The sequence below is a fragment of the Pleurodeles waltl genome, chromosome 2_2 (genome assembly GCF_031143425.1).
Source record: "Pleurodeles waltl isolate 20211129_DDA chromosome 2_2, aPleWal1.hap1.20221129, whole genome shotgun sequence".
Taxonomy (NCBI): Eukaryota; Metazoa; Chordata; class Amphibia; order Caudata; family Salamandridae; genus Pleurodeles; species Pleurodeles waltl.
In genome coordinates this window covers 909,138,058-909,157,987 of record NC_090439.1, presented here as the reverse complement: position 1 = coordinate 909,157,987, position 19,930 = coordinate 909,138,058, and the positions used below count along the sequence as shown (strand labels likewise).

The following is a 19,930-nucleotide window of genomic DNA, read 5'->3' as shown; positions in this document are numbered from 1 at the left end:
CGAACAGCAGCTGAATGCTCCAAAGCACATTTGTTTATTTTCAGTTTTTCTTCATGGAAAAAGCAACTACCCCCATCCCTCGCATATCTGTGGGTGATCTTTTACCCTTCCCAGCCAGGAACGGACGTTACTCTAGAGCTTGACTTGAGTAACTTTCCAATTTCAGGGAGGAATTGGGTCAGATTTCAGGTTGGAATGCCCACAATTATACATGTCCATGGATGTTCACAAACTTCTAAAGCATGACTTGCATTACACTGTCCCCATACCACAACTTTCATGAGTCTAGAACACTGGACACTGCTCAGAGAGAGATCATTTAATGTCTCAACTGGTCTCAAAATCAGAAATGATAGCAGCAGAACTACTGATGATAGAGATTCTTTCAATAAACAGATGAAGTACATGTTACTAGACCCATGAGGAGCAGAGTGTAGTATTTATGGTGCTTTGGGGACACGTTTGAGAGGGCAGGGACAACTGCACCTCAAGCTTTCTTCAAGTATCACAATCTCTTCGAATTCCAGTAGAATGATTCTTCTCACACTTTCTTCCTGCAGTGCTGAAAAGAAGAAGGGTGTTCAATAATAGTTAAACTAAATGTTTTGGGTGCCTTCGCCAGGCTCTTTGAGTAGGGTTAGCTGGCAAAATACAAGTACAACACTAGTGGAAAGGTCAGTTTAGTACCATGGCAGGGCAGATGATCTGAGCAGACAGAATGTGGCTGTATATTCCCCAATTCTACCAGCTATCTATAGGCCTCTTGACACAGGACCCAGGAGCATCAACATGGAGACCCTCAAGAAAGAGTGAAAACAACCTGAACCATCATTCGTACAATAGTGATCTTGTACTCTACAGAACACTCAGGTGCAAAACAAGTGCAACATTTCACATACCACACATGCACACACGTATAGACACACAAGCACACACGGAACACATAAAGATGGAAATGAGGATAAAAGTCTTCCCACAATGATAGTGGATAAAGAGAGTATGTCCTCTCTTGTTGTGAATTGAGGAACACTTTGATTCACCTTGTGGACAGCAGACCCTTCCTCTCTACTGGTAAAAGTCACACAAAACATTGAGAATCTTCAGTAGTCCTAGTAAGGAAAGCGTTGCACAGCTTTCATTTCCATTCAAGGACTTTCACAGCAGCATCATTGCTCTGAGTAATTTTATGTCTACCTTGGGTAGACAACAATTGTTTGAACGCACCTCCATTCTCTTAGTGACTTTTCTTTCACAAAATATATTGTTTATGGTCCGTGTATATGTGAACCATGGAGAAAGAAGAAGGTACTCAGAAAATCCAACACACTGGGTATTTCTATGATAAATACTGAAGAACCTGCTTTTTTTGTTTGGTTCTAATTCTCATTATTATTATTGTAGATTATATCTGAAAGGGCATTCTGGAACTGCAGGCAAGCAGAGCAGCCTGATATTGCATGGAGCCGATTTCAGTACCAAGGATGCCGACAATGACAACTGCATGTGCAAATGCGCTCTCATGCTGACAGGAGGTAAGCACGATATGGCTACTATGAAATTAACTTTCGTTTCCAACAACATGCATGCAGTAAACACTTCATGTAGTACAGGGTTACTATGTTATGTGAGATATATGGCATGTCAATAATACTTCCACGAGATTCACCTAAACCCTATGTTGTAGTCCAAGGGGCTAGTTTATATTTTGGCGGTAAGGATTCGCTGTTGCAACAGTGACAGAGTATCCTTACCTCCAACTTAATGGTACACCCACCTAATTTATTGGTGTTACTATGGTGGAGACTATGGACCAGAATAAGACCTAATTTAGATGGGCAAACATAAAGGTCAGGTTTCGCTGCACGTCAATGCCAGGAAAACTCTGGTGGTAAGGGGCAGGGAAAACTATCAAGCGCCCTCCTCTCGATGGGAGATGACTCCCATGGCAAGGAGCGCATTCCTTTATTTTTTCAACCTAAAAAAAAAATCGTTTGATGGACAGCTTCATCATGTTTATGAAGCACTGCATCAAACTTTAAAAAGCATTGACCGAAAATGTTGTGAAAGCGGTAACTGCCAATGCCTGAGAAATGACCACCAGCTTGGCAGTAATTCCTAAATTTGGTGGGCATGTACTACATCAGGGCAATGGAGAAATGTACTTGATTGCCCTGATGGACTTACCTCCGCCTACCAAATTGTAAACCTACTCCTAAGTCTTGATAAAGATACATGGAGTTAAGAATGGTAAATATTTATGTAACGTGCAATTTAGTGGTTAGTTCTGTGTAGTGGATACAATATTATTGTACGTCGATGTTATTGACCTCATTATAGTGACATACACCCCCTCATGCACAGTTAAGTCAGAATGATGAGCATAATAATACTGTGCAACAAAAATATTATAACAATATCCTAAAATTCAAAAATATCTACTACCATAATATTGTGAAGGTTAAATACAGAGGTAAGCATGGATTTACTATTCCTAACTCCACTTTTAGGTACCTTCAAGATCTTGAACCTTACATAGGTGTGCCTTGAAGGTATATGATATCTTCAAGGCACACCGATGAATAGTAACTATACTTTCCCCCACAAAATGACCGTCACTCTATGAATGAGCTCACTCTTCTGGTGTTACACGCCCATGCACAGCCTACACTCGGGTATTCTTTATGAGCAGGCTGCTCTCCAAAGCGTCGTGTTATTTTTAAATGTTGTGTTTTTCCCTCAAAATATTTCTGCACTAAGTTGAAGTTAGCGCTTTTTCTTCTGTACATTTTGCATCGTTCTTCATTTGCCCCAGTCTATTAGCGCCGCAAAATGAAATAATGCAGAAGTTATAAAAACGTATGAAGCGCCCAGACGCGAATTCACTTGTATGTGTGAAATGCTGCAGCGCAGTCTGTTTCTCACGGTGAAAAAAAGAGTGCAATTTCCACGCTCTGTGGATTAGAAACCTCCACTAACAGAGTTCTTTTTAAATCATTGTGAGAGGTTTTGCTTCCCAACATTGTTGGGGAAACTCTTCCCCTCCTCTTTCGAAAAGACCTTCCAGCAAAGGGATTCCCCCTCACACACACACTTAGCTGCACTTGTCCTGCGAGGCCCTTAAGTCGACCCTTCATGAAGCTCTGTGATCCTCGAAAAATAGGTAGAGGTTCATCGGGATGAATCGAGCAAAGGCGGCGCATTCCCAACAACCTTTCACAAAAGAGGTTTTTAAACCCACATTAGCTACAGATACGTGATAATTGCTTCATTGCTTTGACCCTGATGCGGGCAGTCTTTGGAAATAAACACGCAGAGCGTGTATTTGTAAGCAAGAGCTGAAGGGGTCTCTTCAGCTTTCAAGGATACCTCACAAGTGCGAGCACGTGAGGATCACCGAGGCAGCCACCCACAGACCCGGGCTGTTGTGAACGTCAAAGCCGCTTCTTTAGGAAGCCTCTCTCAGAGCGGCGAGCTGCACACGCATGGCGGCTTCCAGGGTGCAGACGAGCAAACCTTTGTATGACCCTTCTGTTTTCAACACCTTTTCTCTGGGCGCCCAGATCTTATTTGTTGAAAAAAAAGTATCACGACCTAAAGCTTTTCTTAAAAGTTTGCCCCCGGCCCTTCTGAAGCCGGGATTCTGCGCCCCGAGACTACTTAATGTTCATTCTTCCTCTACTGTCGATCCACTGCGTACTTCACTACTTACCCACTTCCGTTACCTCGCACTTCTTGAGCCGTGTCACTCCATCTGAGCAGTGGAAGCACTAATGTAACATAAGTCCTGCCACTGTTTTGGCGCGAAGGACTGGAGCAGCGCTTTTTTACCATTTCACGTAGTAGCAAAGGTTTGCTTGTGACTGAAACTTTAAAAGCACGCACTACACTTGCAGCAGCATTTCAAGACATTACAACATAATTAGGCACAACAACTGTAGTTTAGGTGCGAACAGACTATCTTCTACACGCTCAAACTGTGATCGTTTATTCACCCACATACTGCACTACAGCACAACACCACATTGTGATAACACGATAGTACCAAAACAACAGAGCGCAACACCACACCGCCATTATAAAGGTTGCACGATTACCCACAAGCATTTTTGTCACACATCAAACTCTGCTGTCATAACGTGATGGTGAAATATGTTTTCATCAAGCACAACCCTATACAAATGAAATAGTATCACTCACATGTGTCCTGAGATCTGACCCTTTCTCACTTTGTCTCCATCTCGCAGGGTATTATTCATCTCTCCTTTCACGATGTTTTCCTGTTTCTAAGTCTAATGCTAAAAAATATGTCCTGATCCCCAAAATATTGTGTTCGCAAAAGGTGTACTGAGCCATTATGACATGCCTTGAAGAAAAAATTGTGCTGTCACGGAGCGTTTGGATTCACCTGTAACTGCACTGTTTGCATTGAAAATATGTTTTATTCACAATAGCATCTTCTGCTACAGTCAGAGAATGAATTTGTTAAATCAATGTTGTCTTCAGTGTGCTGCTATGGTTGAAATGGAAACCCAAAAGCTAACAAGAGTGAGATATTGGGAAAGAAAAATTAAGTAAGACAGAGGAATGGTGCAAGAGACCAGTAGAAAGCGAGAGATCAACAGGAGACATAAAGTACAAAACATAGGGCCAGATTTACAAGATACTGGCGTAGCGCAGTGCTGCCCCAAAATTAGCAGCGCCGCCCCAGTTTTGAAATGCAGGGATGCGCTGTGTTTACAAGAATACAGCGCACCCCTGAATTTCCCCCTGTGCCTGCACTAAATTAAGCAGCCTGGCCCAAAGCAGGCATCCTTGCACTATAGTGCAAGGGTGTCTGCGTTGAGGGGTGTGATTGTTTATCTGCAGGAAGGTGTCCCTTTCTGCACATAAACAATCGTCCATGGCATTTTGCTTCTTCTCTGTATGCTGCAGAATGCAGCACACATATAAAAAGCAAAAAACAAGGCGGAATAAAAGTATTCCTCCTCGTTGTGCCATGCTAGCGCCACCCCGGGGTGGCGTTAGATTTTGGAGCTGCCTCAGATTTATGAATTCTTCTAAATCAGGGGCAGTGTCAAAAGCAATGGGTGTTGCAGTGGAACGCCCACGGCAACACCCATTGCACGCCCCTCTGACACCGAAAACTGTGTCAGAGGGGCCCATATTTACAAGGAAGCATAAAGCCACAAAAAGTGGCATTACACCTCCTTGTAAATATGGAGAAATGGTTTGTGCCACCAGCGCATCGCAAAAAGTGACGCTCCGGTGGTGCTAGGGCCTTGTAAATCTGGCCTATAGTGAGAGAAAAAGTGAATGACAAGATGGAGAAGAGAAAAGAGAAATAGTGAGGAATGGAGTCAGAAAAAGAGAGAGAAGGTAAGACAGAAAGAAGAAAGACATTTTTCAATATTTATGATAAAAAATGTTTTGTGGGAAAATACCTGGAAAAACTAAATAAATTGAGGAATTTTGTGTTTTAAATACAGATTTGGCATATCATGCATCAATTTCACGTAAAACTTTCCGAATGTGAGGTATTTAATTTACCACCTGGGAAAAACCTAATCGAGAATAAAGGTATTTATTTGGGGTGGCTAATACCCCCCTTTCTGCACAACTTGGTACCAGTTCCGAAGTGTAGTGAAGTTGTTATCACATGCTCAGCAAGTCATTCTCCAGAAATTTCTCTCCTCTCCACCAATTTGGGTATGTTGGGCCAGTAGGTCTCAGAAGTGCTGTACGATTGTAATTGAGCTGTTGCATATTGTTGATTTTCAAAACCTCTTCACAACAAGAACAAAGGTAAGTTGGTTTCTTCTTAGGCAAAACATATGGTGGAACAAAAAAAAAAAAATCAAGAAACTTACCACATTTGATTTAATGAAAACAACCTCAGAAATATAATATTTCTATTAGTAATAATTTCAGTAGTCTCTTAAACACAGACATGGCGCGTAGATACTACAGTATCCACAGGGGCTGAGTAGAAAACCATCAGTTGCCTTTGTAGGATGCAGCTACATCCTCTAGACCTCTCCACGTATATATCACTATGAATGCCTCCTGGAATGATGGAAGGATGTTCAGTGATCTAAGAAAAATAGGATTTTGCATTTGGATCTGCAAAAAACATGAATTGCCTTTTCTAGTAATTTGACACAACTTGATGCATGTGTTGTGGTGGTGTTATAAAGCGCTGCACCTGAAACCACTGCGCCAAAATGATGCTGCAAAACATAAATATTTTTAGATCCACTAATGAATTGTGTTCAGTTGCCATATGCTTCATTCAACATAGATAGTACAGATGCTCAAGCATAGTCCTATGTATTGGATCAACCATTGGAACTCTTTCTCTATTCTATGCCTTTGGCACTCTTCCCAGAAGTAGAACAGAGTTGTGAAAGAGAAGGATGTGATAGTCTTACACCAAAGCTTCCATAAGAACAAGCATCTGTGGACTTCAATAAAACACAGGGGGGACATGCAATGTAAAGAAGATCCTAGTGAGTGGTAAGCCATTCGTTTACTTGGGTCAGTGATGGGGGGTGCTGCTGTTCAGGAGATGGCACCCACAACTGATCCACAGCAGTAGTTTTATCTAGAGCTTTGCTTAAAAACATTAAGGCATTATCTCTCATGAGCTACCCTAGGGATTGGTGGTGGAGGGCAGGTGGAGGTGATGGTCACATGAATCAATGCGGGTCTAAATCACCGGACACCTTGTTAAGGTTAATTCTCAATCTTTCAATGCGTACTCATTTCGAGAAAGATTCTACATGTTTAGAGAAAATAATATGTAGGCAGAGTGGCTTGAATTTCTGGCTAAAGTGTGTTTCATGAGAACTGTCTCAATGTCAATAATGAGGCTGGTAACTGCTCATGGCGTCTTTGGGGGATAAACAAAGGCACCTGCATTTCATTCTAACCCTTTCTAAATGATAGGAGCCCTTACTTGCCACTCGTGTCTGGCATACTCGGCCCGCCCCTGGCTTGCTCGTTTGCAACAACTGCTGCTTTTCAAAAGCTGTCTAATCAGACACTCTGGGCATCAGCTCACTCTTTCCCCTCAGTCACCCATGCCTTTAGGGATGTAAATGGGGAAAAAGAGTCAACAAAAACATTAATAATGTACACTGGAAACAAAAGACCAGCTTGGGACATTCCCCCAAAAGAGAAAGTAGCCAAACCCAGGATAAAACATAGTTCACCATACTGTGCCACGTTCAAATTAAATTAGTCTTATCATGAATTGTTTTCATTTCTCTTTCTCGTTTTGGATTTCAACAATCTGAAATGCAGAAATTCACTTGTTATATGGCCTTTGCATGGACGAATGCCCAGAGCAGGCAATTTGAATAACATTGAATAATACAAGCTCACATTTAGGCAGAGGATTGTTTTTTATGTGTATGCCCAATTTATGATAAAATGCCCCGCTGTTATATTGTTTGGAAAACATGTTGGAAAATATTTTGGAATTGGCAGCCCTTAACATTACTTGCAACAATTTATGACCGATTTCAACTTTGGCCCATTGTTATAAGAATAACTGGCAAAAATGTTGTTTTTGACAGTAATTAGAACAAAACTTCCCATGCCGCAAAAGCTACGTAGACGATTTGGATAGTTTCAAAGATGAACTGTAGTAATTCCTGAAAATGATTAAAATACTTAGAGAGCGAAAGATAAATATTTTTATTTCTCTGAAACATTTGTCGGTGTTTATCATCAGAAGTTAAGTTTGGAAAACAACGTGCTAAAACATACGTCCAAAACACACTAAATACATTTTGTATGCATTTCAGGAAGAGAATCTATGTAAATATGCAAAAGACCAAATAGAACATTTTTGTCTTCGTGTGGCACTGAAAAGTACCTGATTCATCATTGCATTCCTACATTAATTCACACAACACACATTTACCTGTGGTTAACGTGCTCTAACTCTTGGCTTTCACGAGTGAATCAATCATGCTTGTGCGCAGGACCAGTGAGTGACACAAGAACTTTCCCCATAGTCAATACGATTACTGCTCCCTTATATTTAGGACTCTTTTGCTGTTTACACAACAGCAAAAATCTCAGCATAATTGTTAGTGAAATGTGAAAATTCGATGCCAGATAGTTGGGTTGCTGGTTCATGAATAGCTGGTTCATGAATCACAGTGCAATTTGGTGAAAAACATCCAATATCCGGAGAATTTTGTGAAACGGGGGCCAGATACTGGGTCCAGGTCAGTGCAACTGAAAGGTTACCTTCTTAAGTCCTGTCGCGAAGAGTTCTGTTTGTGTGGGAGGAGACCGTGAGGAGGAGGCTTTCAGTGTGAAGGGAAGGTCAAGCGTCGCCGATTGTCGCTACTGTATTGCAACGAGCCAGTTATCGGTGGAGCTTCACCTTGGCAGCTACCACAGGATTTTGTTGCTGTAGCACAAATTGCAGGTCTCTTATTGCCAGTCATCATGAACCATCACTGTTGACGTATAGTGCTGGTCTCACAGGAGCTTCAACTTGGTGGTCATCATAAGCTGAAGAGTTTGTACAAGTATGGGCCAGTTCATGTTTGGAGGGAGCCAATACTTCAGGATTCTCACCTTCATTTTCTGGAGGAGCTCTCACTGATGCCAGCCAGTTTTCTAGGATCTAAAGGACACCTCTTGGGGATCAGGACTGACTCCAGCAGAGGCCAGGAGCAGAACTCAGGCAGGTTCAGGGAGGTCCAGGGGGTCTTCTGGAAGCTTGTTGTGTCCTTGTAGCTCCTGCAGGAAGTCAGCCATCTGTCACTTGGTGCCACTCTGGGTAGCCTAGGATCAAGGTAAGCAGGTCCAAACTTATTTCTTCAGACAGCAAGGCAGCCCTTCAAACACCAGGACAATCTCCTGGCAGCAAGGCAATGCTTCTTTTAAATCTTCCAGATGTCCAGGAGTGTCATAATGAGTAGTTATGAAGGTCCTCTTTTTATTCTCTGTGCCAGACTTTGAGTGGGGAATTCCCTGACCTACCCTTAATGATTCTGGTCAGTTCTTCCCCTTCTCCTGGGTTTGGCTCCAATCCATCTATCGGGACAAAAGGCAGGGTAATCCTGGTGTCAAGTCCTTTTGCGTGTGCTGTTGGCAAAGTCCTTTGAAATGCAAACTGGGCAAGGTACATATCCTCCAAAGCCAACTTGGCAGAAAGACCCTCTCCCAGCTACACCCAAGTATTATTGTTCACTGTCTGGGCCCAATGCATATCCTTGATGGGAACCTTTAGCAGGGCCAGGTAGCGTGCAATCTCCTAGAAAGGCTTCAGAACCTTTGGGAAGGAAAATGGCATTTTTGTAGAATCTGCATTTTCAAAATTATAATCTAAAATAAGACTTTATCATTAAAATGGGTTTTCATTGAAAATGTATTTAAGTGAAAACATTATTTCTCCATCTGTTCCCAATCTGAAGTTAGCACTAATTAAGTATAATTAGGTTACCCAGTGTTAGCTTATTGGCGAGATAGACATTACAACAGTGAAAAAAGAATGTAGGAGTTTTTCCCTCTCAGCACCTGCACACCTTAAACACACATGTCCTACCTTTTAAATAGCATGCACCCTGCTGTGTGAGCCTTTAGGGCCATTCTTAGGGGTGACCTATAAGTATTGAAAAGGAAGGTTCAGCCCTGTATAAAGGTCAGGTGGAAATGGCAGATTAAAACTGTACTACATGCTGCAGTTGCACGCCTGAGCCATGTTTCAAAAGGATACTTTAGTGGGTGCCACAGTGAGTACAGCTGCCCACTAGTAGCATTTCATTTGGAGGCCATGGGTATACGCACTACCATTTACTAGGGAAGTAAAAGTAAATTAAATGTGCCAATTAGGTGTAGTCCAATTTTACAAAGTTTAAAGGTGAAAGCACAATCACTTTATCACTGGTTAGGAGGAGTAAAGTGCATAGAGGGCTAATGCCAACAAAAAGCTCAGTAAAAATCAGGGAAAGAAGACAAAATGTTTGGGGGAATACCACACCAAGGATGTCTGGACTAACAAATGTCCTAAATGAAAAGGGGACAAACAGAGAGACAAGCACTGGAACCTTGAAGCAAAAGGGCTAGAATAGCCATTATCAGCATGAACCATTTCATTACTTTCACAGGAGTTCTCAACATTCAGGGGGTTATTCCAACTTTGGAGGAGGTGGTAATCCGTCCCAAATGTGATGGATTTACCACCAGCCGTATTACGAGTTCCATAGGATATAATGGACTCGTAATACGGCTGGTGGTATATCTGTCACTTTACCGTCACTTTTGGGACGGATTACCACTTCCTCCAAAGTTGGAATAACCCCCTCAATGTTTTAACAATAGGTTGGGGAAACAACAAGCTGATGGGTGAAGAAAGATTTCGTCATAGAAGGATGCCTTAGATTTTGTTGCTATTAGACAAGGTGTCCCTGGAAAAGGTAGCCTTCAGCTTCTTCCTGAAATGGAGGAGAGACTGTTCTAACTGGAGCTGTACAGTATTGGGATGGTGTTTTTTAATCTACTGGTGTTCTTGGTCTCAAGCCGGGCACTGTCAGGGCTATGCATTTTAAGTTAGTCCAAGAAGCTCCTGAAATTATTTGTGAGGTAGCATGTCTGTTGCTGGTAACTGCCATGCAGGTGATGAAACAAATGCAGAAGGTGATGTGAGCAGCCAGGGATAGAATATGGAGTTCTAGAAGAGTGCATGTTATGTGGTCATTGTTCATCAAGCAAGTGATGGGTTATGCAGATTTATGGAATGATATTCTCCAGTGGTGCCAGGTGGGCATGCTGCAGCATAGCATGTTGTTAATAGCAGTACTAGACTCCAGTTTTGGTGTTATCCTGTCAACAGCATACTTTATTCTATGAAGAAGGCAAAGTTGTTTCAACACTAAATGAGTATTTTTGGAGAGCTACGTTTCAACTTAATATACTCAATGGGGATTCCAAGATATTTAGTACTGTTGAAAATTGAAGGGGGTGCCTAATCATGGTCAGTTCTTCCACTTCAACTTTTCGCAAATGGTGACTGTTAGAGCGACCTTTTGCATTTAGGGAATTCAGTTTCAGGTGGGTAATGCTTCCATTTTCTTACGATAATGGCATTACTCCTAGTCCTACTCCCTCGCCTTCCTTTTAACCAATGAGGCCTCCTGCCTCCCCCCTAGACCCTCCCTTCCCCTTTCAAAACCCCCCCCCACCCTTATCCCCTCCTGTACAAAAACCAAGCCCAAGCCGCAACTCGGACAGTCCGTACCGGGAGGGTGGGAGGGAACGGAAAAGGAAGGCGAGGGAGTAGGACTAGGAGTAATGCCATTATCGTAAGAAAATGGAAGCATTACCTCCCGTCCCTCCCTCGCCTTCCTTTTAACCAATGAGACATAGCAAGAAAAACACACAGGAGACGGACATCGAGTTGCAAGACCCTTAGTTAATATCCTGCACCAAGAACATCCCAAACATTCTCTCATAGAGGATAAGACCCGGTGACCAAACACCGACTCCAAACCACCCAAGTCCGACAGCCTATAATGACCCACAAACGCCGAAGGAGAAGCCCAAGTGGCGGCCCTGCAAATCTCCACCACTGAAGTCCCCTGAAGCTCTGTCACCGTCGCCGCCATGCCTCTGGAAGACCTCCCCTGAATCCCTAGAGGAGGAACCACCTCTTTCAAGGAATAGGCCAACAGAATCAAAGATCGAACCCACCGACTCAAGGAAGCCGTGGAAGGTTTCTTACCTTAGCGCGCCGGACCAAAAGTAACAAACAGTGAATCCCCTGTACGAAAAGGAGCCACCACCCGCAGATACTCCAACAAAACCCTACGTACATCCAACAAATGCAAACGGACCTCCTCCCCTGATGAGGGATCCGGACAAAATGAAGGAAGGATGACCGCCTGCCTGGAATGGAACGAAGAATTGACTTTTGGAATAAAGGAAGGCACCGGAACCAGAACCACCCTATCGGGAAAAATCTTACAAAAAAGGAAAGGAACATGCCAATGCCCCCAATTCCCCCAACCGACGAGCCGAAGTAATGGCGACCAAAAAGAACGTCTTCAAAGATAGACGTCTCAAATCATAGTCCCCCAATGGGTCAAAAGGGGCCCCCGTCAACACATCCAAAACCAAGGACAGATCCCATGAGGGAAAAGAACGTACCGGGCGAGGAAATAAATTAATAAGCCCCTGAAAAAATCCAGGCATCAATTGCCCTTCAACTTGAAGATTACGCAATGGTCCCTAAATGCCTGAATAGCCGCCCACTGTACCCGAAGAGAAGCCACTGACAACCCTAAACGAGCACCGTCCTGCAGGAACTGCATCACCACAAAGAGAGAAGCGCAGGAAGGATCCAACTCACGACTTAAGCACCAAGACGAAAACACCTTCCACTGTCTACTATAAGAAAGCAAAGTTGAACGTCTCCATGAAGCCAGCAAGGTAGAACTCAAAGCCACTGGCACCTAACAGAAACGCCCTGAATAGTTGAAACGGAGGGAACGCATATAAAAGGCCCTGCGGCCAAGGACATGACATCCCGTCCACCTCCCATGCTTGGGGACACCGAAACCGGGAGCAGAAGCACTCCACTATCGCATTCTCTACTGACGCAAACACATCCAGCACTGGAAGACCCCAAAGCCGAACCAGATGCCGAAACAGAGACCTCCGGATAGAGAAAAGTTGAGAGGAAGGAATCACTCTGCTCAGTAGATCCGCCCGAACATTTACCACTCTCGCCGAATGACATAAGCCTCGGCCACTAAGTCGTCTGTGCGAACCAGAACCGCCAACCCCCTCAGGGAATCCTGGAATTGGACCAGAGCCAGGAATATAGCCCGCAATTCTCGCCAATTAGATGACCGACTCGCCTCCCGAGGGGACCAAAACCCCCGAATCTGAGCTGACCCCATCCATGCCCCCCAACCGGAGAGGCTGGCATCCGTCGTCACCACCACGGGTCTCAGAGGTGACAAAGACACCCCTACCCTCAGGTGGTCTGCATCCAACCACCATTGCAACTCTCTGTGAATCAATCCGGACCCTGGAACCCCGTCCTTCAGAGAACCGGACCCTGGATCCCACCTACTCAAGAACCACGTCATCTAGCACAGGGGATGGAAACGTGCCCAAGAACCCAAAATATCACTGACGCCAAATGTGCAGTCGCAACCATAGAAGAGCTCGGGGAGCAGACAGTAACCATACCTTCTTTACCAAAGCCTGGAGAGCATCCAACCTCTTTTCGGACACAGTCACCAACCCTGGAATAGGCTGAAACCGAGCCCCTAGAAAAACCAGATCCTGGGACGGCACAAAGTCTGATTACACCCAATTGATCAAAAACCCGTGTTATTGCAGGACCCCCAGAACTTGGGCCACCAGCCTCTGCAAAAGGTCTCGTGAATGGGCATGAATCAAAATGTCGACTAGATAAGGGTGCAGAAACACCCCTTCTGAATGAAGCAAAGCCACTAGAGGAGCCAGCATATTCGTGAAAATTCGGGGAGAAGATTTCAGACCGAAAGGCAGAACGCAAAACTGGAAATGATCCTGCCCCACAGCAAACCTCAGGAACTTTTGAGAGGACCATGCCCCCGGTACGTGTGGGTAAGCATCCGGCAGATCCAGTGACACCAGAAAATCCCCTTGCCTGACCAATGGAAAAATAGTCCGAATGGACAGCATGCGGAAATGCACTGTCCTGATCCAGGTATTCACCTCCTTCAGATTGAGCACCGGTTGAAAATCCCCCTGAAACTTTCCGCACAAGAAACAAGACCGCATAAGTGCCCTGACCTCGGTCGTCTAGCGGAACATGGGAAATGGCCCCCATGACCAGTAAGTCCCGCACTCCGTCCCATAATGCTCCACTCCAAGACCCCTCTGAAGGCAGAGGTGTGGGATGCACCCCGGAATCTGGAGGAACCGCCACAAAATCTATGACATAACCATTGGTCACCATGTCTAGTACCCAATGCTCGGTTACACTGTCCTCCCAAGCTGAAAGAAAGTGACACAGTCATCCCCCAACCGGCCCTCTGCCAGGCCCACAGCGAATGCCAGGACCCCTTCTTGAAACCACCCCGGGTCTCAGGAGTAGACTTCTTAGGTGAAAAAAGCGGATGAAAACGCCGTCTCCTAAACGAAAAGGATTTAGCAACCCTAGTAGGAGAAGATCTGGAATGCTTCTTCCACCCTTTACCCGAAGAAGAAACCCCTTTATAAGGTAAGGCATGCTTCCGCTCCTTAAACGCCTTGGAAAGTATGGATGGTAATAGTTCTCCAAACAAGTTACAACCCTCAAACGGCAGTCTCAACAAGGCCGCCGTTTCCCCTGGATCAGCCTTCCATGAACGCAACCAGAGGGACCTACGAGCCCCAATCAAAGACCCAGATGCCAGAGCCGAAGTACGGACTATATCTGAAGACACATCCGCCAATAATCTGGCCAGCTGTTCCATACCAGCCAGGAGCTCCGAACACTCCGCCCCTTCCTGTACAGCCACCGCCAGTTTATCAAAGCCTTGAACCAATGATTGTGACGCATAAGCAGAATAAATCCCTGCCTTCAGCGCCAGATACTCCGCCGCAAAAAGCCCTCTTAAGACCTGAATCCACTTTACGGTCTGTGGCATACGTAGGCACACAATCCTCCGGATTGACTGCCGTTTTGCCAATTAGAGTAGCCAGAATAGAGTCCAGGCGTATTGAAGGAGGAAAAACCCCCTCACCCTCAAGTAAGTAAAGTTTCTGAAGGAATCGTGGAACCTGAGCCTTCTCCACATCCTCCCACTCACGAAACACCATATCCTTCACAGGTCCCTGGAAAGGTATGGCAAGCATAAAAGGCGTCTGATATTTGAGGAAATAAATGAGACTCTGAGTTTGTAGGTTGAAACACAGGGAAACCTAAACTGTCCCGAACATGTGTCATCACTTCCCACATTACCTCTTCTGGAAACCTATTTCCCCCCAGATGACGTTGATGGGGCCTCATCCTCACTCTCCGATGAGGATTTCCTTGCCGCTACCGATGAGTGCGCATGCTTAGACTGATCAGTCCTGGCCACGCCAGCTTGCAGTGCCCTGGTGACAGCCATCTCACCCATATCCTGCACTTCCTCACTAGACATGAGGGGAGTACCCCTGCCAGGTACCTGTGGGTTCTCAGGAAGCGCAATGCTACCCTCCCCTCCCACCTCCGAGGAGGAAGAAGAGACAACCACGTCTCTTTGCTGGAGCTTTAGGCATGGTAACCAAAATAACACTGCCTTTCATTCCAAAACACTACCCTACCTATAGGACCCTGGTCCTCCCTAACAGGGCTCCACCAAACCCTAAAAAGGTCACAATCCTTGTAAAAATCCCAAAAACCACGGGCAGAACGCCCGTCCTACCTGACCAGCATCCAAAAATTGAAGTTCCTCGGTCCTCGCGGCTCCGCGGCGCGGAAACCCGGAAACTAACGCCCCAGCCACAGAGGGCCGGCTGACCCCGTCAGCCGGCCCCCAGTACACGCCTCTCGAGCAGCCATGCCGTTCGCTCAAGACGTGACCCAGCCGTAGCACTCCTCGCGGAGCACCGCATCCCGAGGAGTGCCTCCATCGACGACCTCCAGGCCCCGCCGTGCAGGTAAGAAAGGGAAAGAAAACCGTCTAGCGTGGGCTAGACAAAAGAACAGGAGAGGATATGGGTGGGGGGGGGGTTTGAAAGGGGAAGGGAGGGTCTAAGGGGGAGGCAGGAGGCCTCATTGGTTAAAAGGAAGGCGAGGGAGGGACAGGAGGTAATGTCTAAAATACATGAGACTTCCATGAAAATCCCCATGATGACCATGCAAGAGTGGATTGAGATACTGTCCTTAGTCAGGAGTATTCCAAAATGTTTCAAGTAGATGTTCAAGATGACCGCCTGCAATATTAGGAAATATATGTGCATACATATATATACTATATATATATATATATTTTTTTTTTGTTTAGTACACCTGTGTTTCCTATCCCTACACACACAGATATTCAGGCATGCTACTTGAGTAAAAACTTTTGCTATAACTTAATTTTTCCAAGGAATGCATTTTTTACTAGTGAAGTCCCCTCCTCCCTCCTACTTTCATGATTGTTTCCAAGCTTTCTGTACCATTTACACATATGTTACAATGATGCAAGATTAAATAATGCAGAGAAGATAGGGAAAATTATTACAACTGCTATATAGCACTGAAACAACATTAGGGCTCTGTTGGTATTCCTTGCATTTTAATGAGCCACTCTTTTTATACTCCCATAAAAACTGCATGCCAGATTACATGCACTGCTCTCACAAATAATGGTGTAGAGAGTCCAGCAGAAGGAAAAAGCAGGGGTTCAAAACTCAACTTAATGTTTCATGCAGGTGGCACCCACCCTTTGACTTGGCCCTCTTTGCAGGGTCTACCCCAAACTTTTTGTCTTCACCCTTCTGTTTTTGATGAATTTATTTTTGTCGGTCTGAGAACTCTGCACACTTAATCACTGCTAACCAGTGTCAAGATGCTTGTGCTCACTCCCTAAACATGGTGACATTGGCTTACAACTGACTGGCATTTTTTATGTACTTATAAGTCATTTGTAGAGTGGTAAACCATATACCTAGGGCCTGTAAATTAAATGCTACTAGTCAGTCTGCAGCACCTACTGTGCCAACCACTTGAGTAGCCCCTTAAACGTGCCCCAGTTCTTCCCCAGCAGCCTGAATGCAGTTTTAAACTGCCAATATGACTTGGCAATAGAACCCCATTGTCAAGGCTTAAATTCCCCTTTTATTTCATATAAGTCACCCCTATGGTAAGCCCTAGGTAGCCCATAGGGCAGGGTGCATTATAATTAAAGGTTTTAACATGTACTTTTAAGTTTTACATGTCCTAATATTAAAAAAACCTCCTAAATTCATTTTCACTACTGTGAGGCCTACTTGTCCCATAGGATAACATTGGGCTGCCTTATTACATTTAATAGGTGCTAACGTACGATTGGGAACATGTAGTATTCCATGTTTTGTGTCTGTAAAAATGTAAGTACAAATCCCTTTTGATGTTAAAGTCAGATTTTAAGTTACAGTTTCAAAAATGTCACTTTTATAAAGTTGGCATTTTCTTGCCCTTTCTATTTGGTGCCTTCTGTGTGTCTTATGCAAAAACAACAGATGATGGACGCAATGCAGAGCAAATCAAACATTCACCCCTAGTCACAGATCTGGGTTTAATCCATCAGTTTTTTTGTTTGCCATGCTATTTCAGTTTGGACCCAGCTATATGTAAATCAATTTTGACCCTGTTCTCCAAGGGAACAGTCCAGGCCGAACTGCCAGGCCTGCTCCTCCCTGAACCGGACCAAGCATCCTGGGACCGGTCTCAGAGTATCACCCTTCATAAGCCAGGCTAGCTTGATTATGGTGGCACAGGAAGCACGGGACCCATGTCTGGGCATACCCTTCCCACTTGGGGTGACAAATGCGAAAACAACAGATAATGGACGGAATGCAAAGCAAATCAAACATTCACCCACAGTCACAGATCTGGGTTTAATCCATCAGTTTTTTTGCTTGCTATGGCATTTCAGTTTGGACCCAGCCATATGCAAATCAGTCTTGACCCAGTTCCCCATGGGAACAGTCCAGCCCGAACTGCTATACTAGGTCCTCCCTGAGCCAGAAACAAACATCCTGGAACCAGTTTCAGGATATCAACCTTTATCAGCCAAGCTAGCTTGAGTCTGGTGGCATAGCAAGCACGGAACCCACGTCTGGGCATTCCATTCCCACTGGGGGCAACAAATGCAAAAATAACAGATGATAGATGGAATGCAGAGCAAACCAAACATTCACCCCCAGTGACAGATCTGGGTTTAATCCATCAGTTTTAGTTGCTTGCCATGTCATTTCAGTGGTCCCAGCCATATGCAAATTTGTCTTAACCCTGTTCCCCATGGGAACAGTCCAGCCCAAACTGCCAGGCGAGGTGCTTCCTGAACCAGAAACAAACATCATAGGACCGATTGCAGGGTATCACCCTTCATCAGCTAGGCTAGCTTGAATCTGGTAGCATAGCAATCAATTGACCCACATCTGGGGATACCCTTCTCAACTGGGATGACAAACGCAAAAACAAAAGATGATGGATGGAATGCAGAGGAAATCAAATATTCACCTCCAGTCACAGATCTGGGTTTAATCCATACGTTTTTTCGCTTGCCATGCCATTTCAGTTTGGATCTAGCCATATGTAAATCAGACTTGACCCTGCTCCCCATGGGAACAGTCCAGCCTGAACTGCAGGGCCAGGTCCTCGCTGAAACAGAAACACGCATCCTGGGACCGGTTTCAGGGCATGACCCTCCATCAGCCAGGCTAGCTTGAATGTAGTGGAATAGCAAGCACAGGACCCACTTCCAATAACACTTTCAATAACAAGCCCTTCTCAGACACCACCTCCAGCCTTGCCCGCTGAACTTCTTCCTTCTTAGAGATTGTTTTCTCAGAATTTCTTTGAGGTCCGAAGGTAAGCGCCAACTGGGCCCAATACACTCTTTGTATCTACCCGCGTTCTAACGCAGTCGACCATATATTTCATTTTTGACCCAGTCTCATAGACTAGATTTCTATGATTGGTGCTTTAATCCTTTAGGTGCCATTTTTTTTACCAAACTGTAAAAAATCATTACTCTGGTTGTACTGACTGGGTTTTTGTTGGTTTGGTGGCAAATAATTTATCAAAATATACTCTATCTTTCTAAATTGGTATGGATTTTTTTCTTGTGTTGCGTTTTCCTCTTAATAACTGTTTGTGTGCTACATAAATACTTTACACATTGCCTCTATGTTAAACCTGACTGCTTTTGTGCCAAGCTACCAGTGTATGAAGCACATGTTAATTTAGTAACTTTCGTAGTTCACCCTGAAAGGGATTGTGGCTGTTGCTTGAGCAGGGTTTTCACCCCACTCAACCAAAAACCCAATTTACCACACCCATGTCCACTGTGGAAAGCCTTGATGGCTCTCTTCAGAGCCCTAGGAATATGGATGTCTTGCAGATAAACATACTTTGCTGCTCCTGCATTCTGTCAATATTATTCTCTAAGTAGGAACTCCTTTTACCTTCCTTAACAGAGAGAGTCTCCCACTGTGTATCCTTCCAAAGGGTGCCCTGGGAGTACACTAAAGGTACACTACCTTAAGGGTGGAGCACAGACATTTTTTTCTCTTAGATCTTTTATGTCCATGCACCTGCATCTGTAATATGCCACAATGAATAAACACTCTCTTGCATAGTGCAGAAATGTACAGAGTGCCCTTGCAATGCATCTTACAGAATCGGCTACCCAAATGCCTTCAGTCTCTTCTACAGTGCTGAAGGCGTGCAGACATAGTTGCAAATGATTATTCATAGTGTAACTCAGTATCACTAAGGCATAACCTCTATTTTCTGTCTATTTTAATCTGTGAGTATAGATGTGGTAATTAAGGAAATATTAATCCAGGGTTTGAAATTGACTTGCAGTATAAAAGAGGGCTGGCCAGTCATGCAAACGTTGGGATTTCAAGACTCTTATTATACAACTAAGCCTTTGTGTATGGACAAAAATATTTTATCAGCAATTAAAGCGTGTTTAGTAGCATCGCAGTGCTTTCAGGATATTGTATATTAAGCCCATAGTTACCCTTAGGAGTCATCAGCCATATGGGAAATCGGATTTTACTATTGATATCGACCCCTAGAATTACATGACATACCAATATTCAGGACAGAATATCGAGGGACAAAATATCAAAAGGTAAGTGGATATATGGAAGTATAGATTTACTATTCCTAACTCCACACCCATGTACCTTGAAGATATATGTGCCATGTAGGTACATATATGCGGAGTTAGGTATAAAACAT

At 44.3% G+C, this 19,930-nt stretch overlaps 1 protein-coding gene across 1 annotated transcript in view; it reads left to right on the top strand.

Annotated features, from left to right (window-relative positions):
* The window catches only part of ANGPT1 (angiopoietin 1), an 895,759-nt gene that overhangs the window by 850,168 nt on the left and 25,661 nt on the right, over positions 1–19,930 (top strand). Inside the window, exon 8 of the mRNA XM_069220619.1 lies at positions 1,402–1,532. Within this exon, the coding sequence (XP_069076720.1) occupies positions 1,402–1,532 (131 nt within the window). The remainder of the gene's footprint in view (positions 1–1,401; positions 1,533–19,930) is intronic.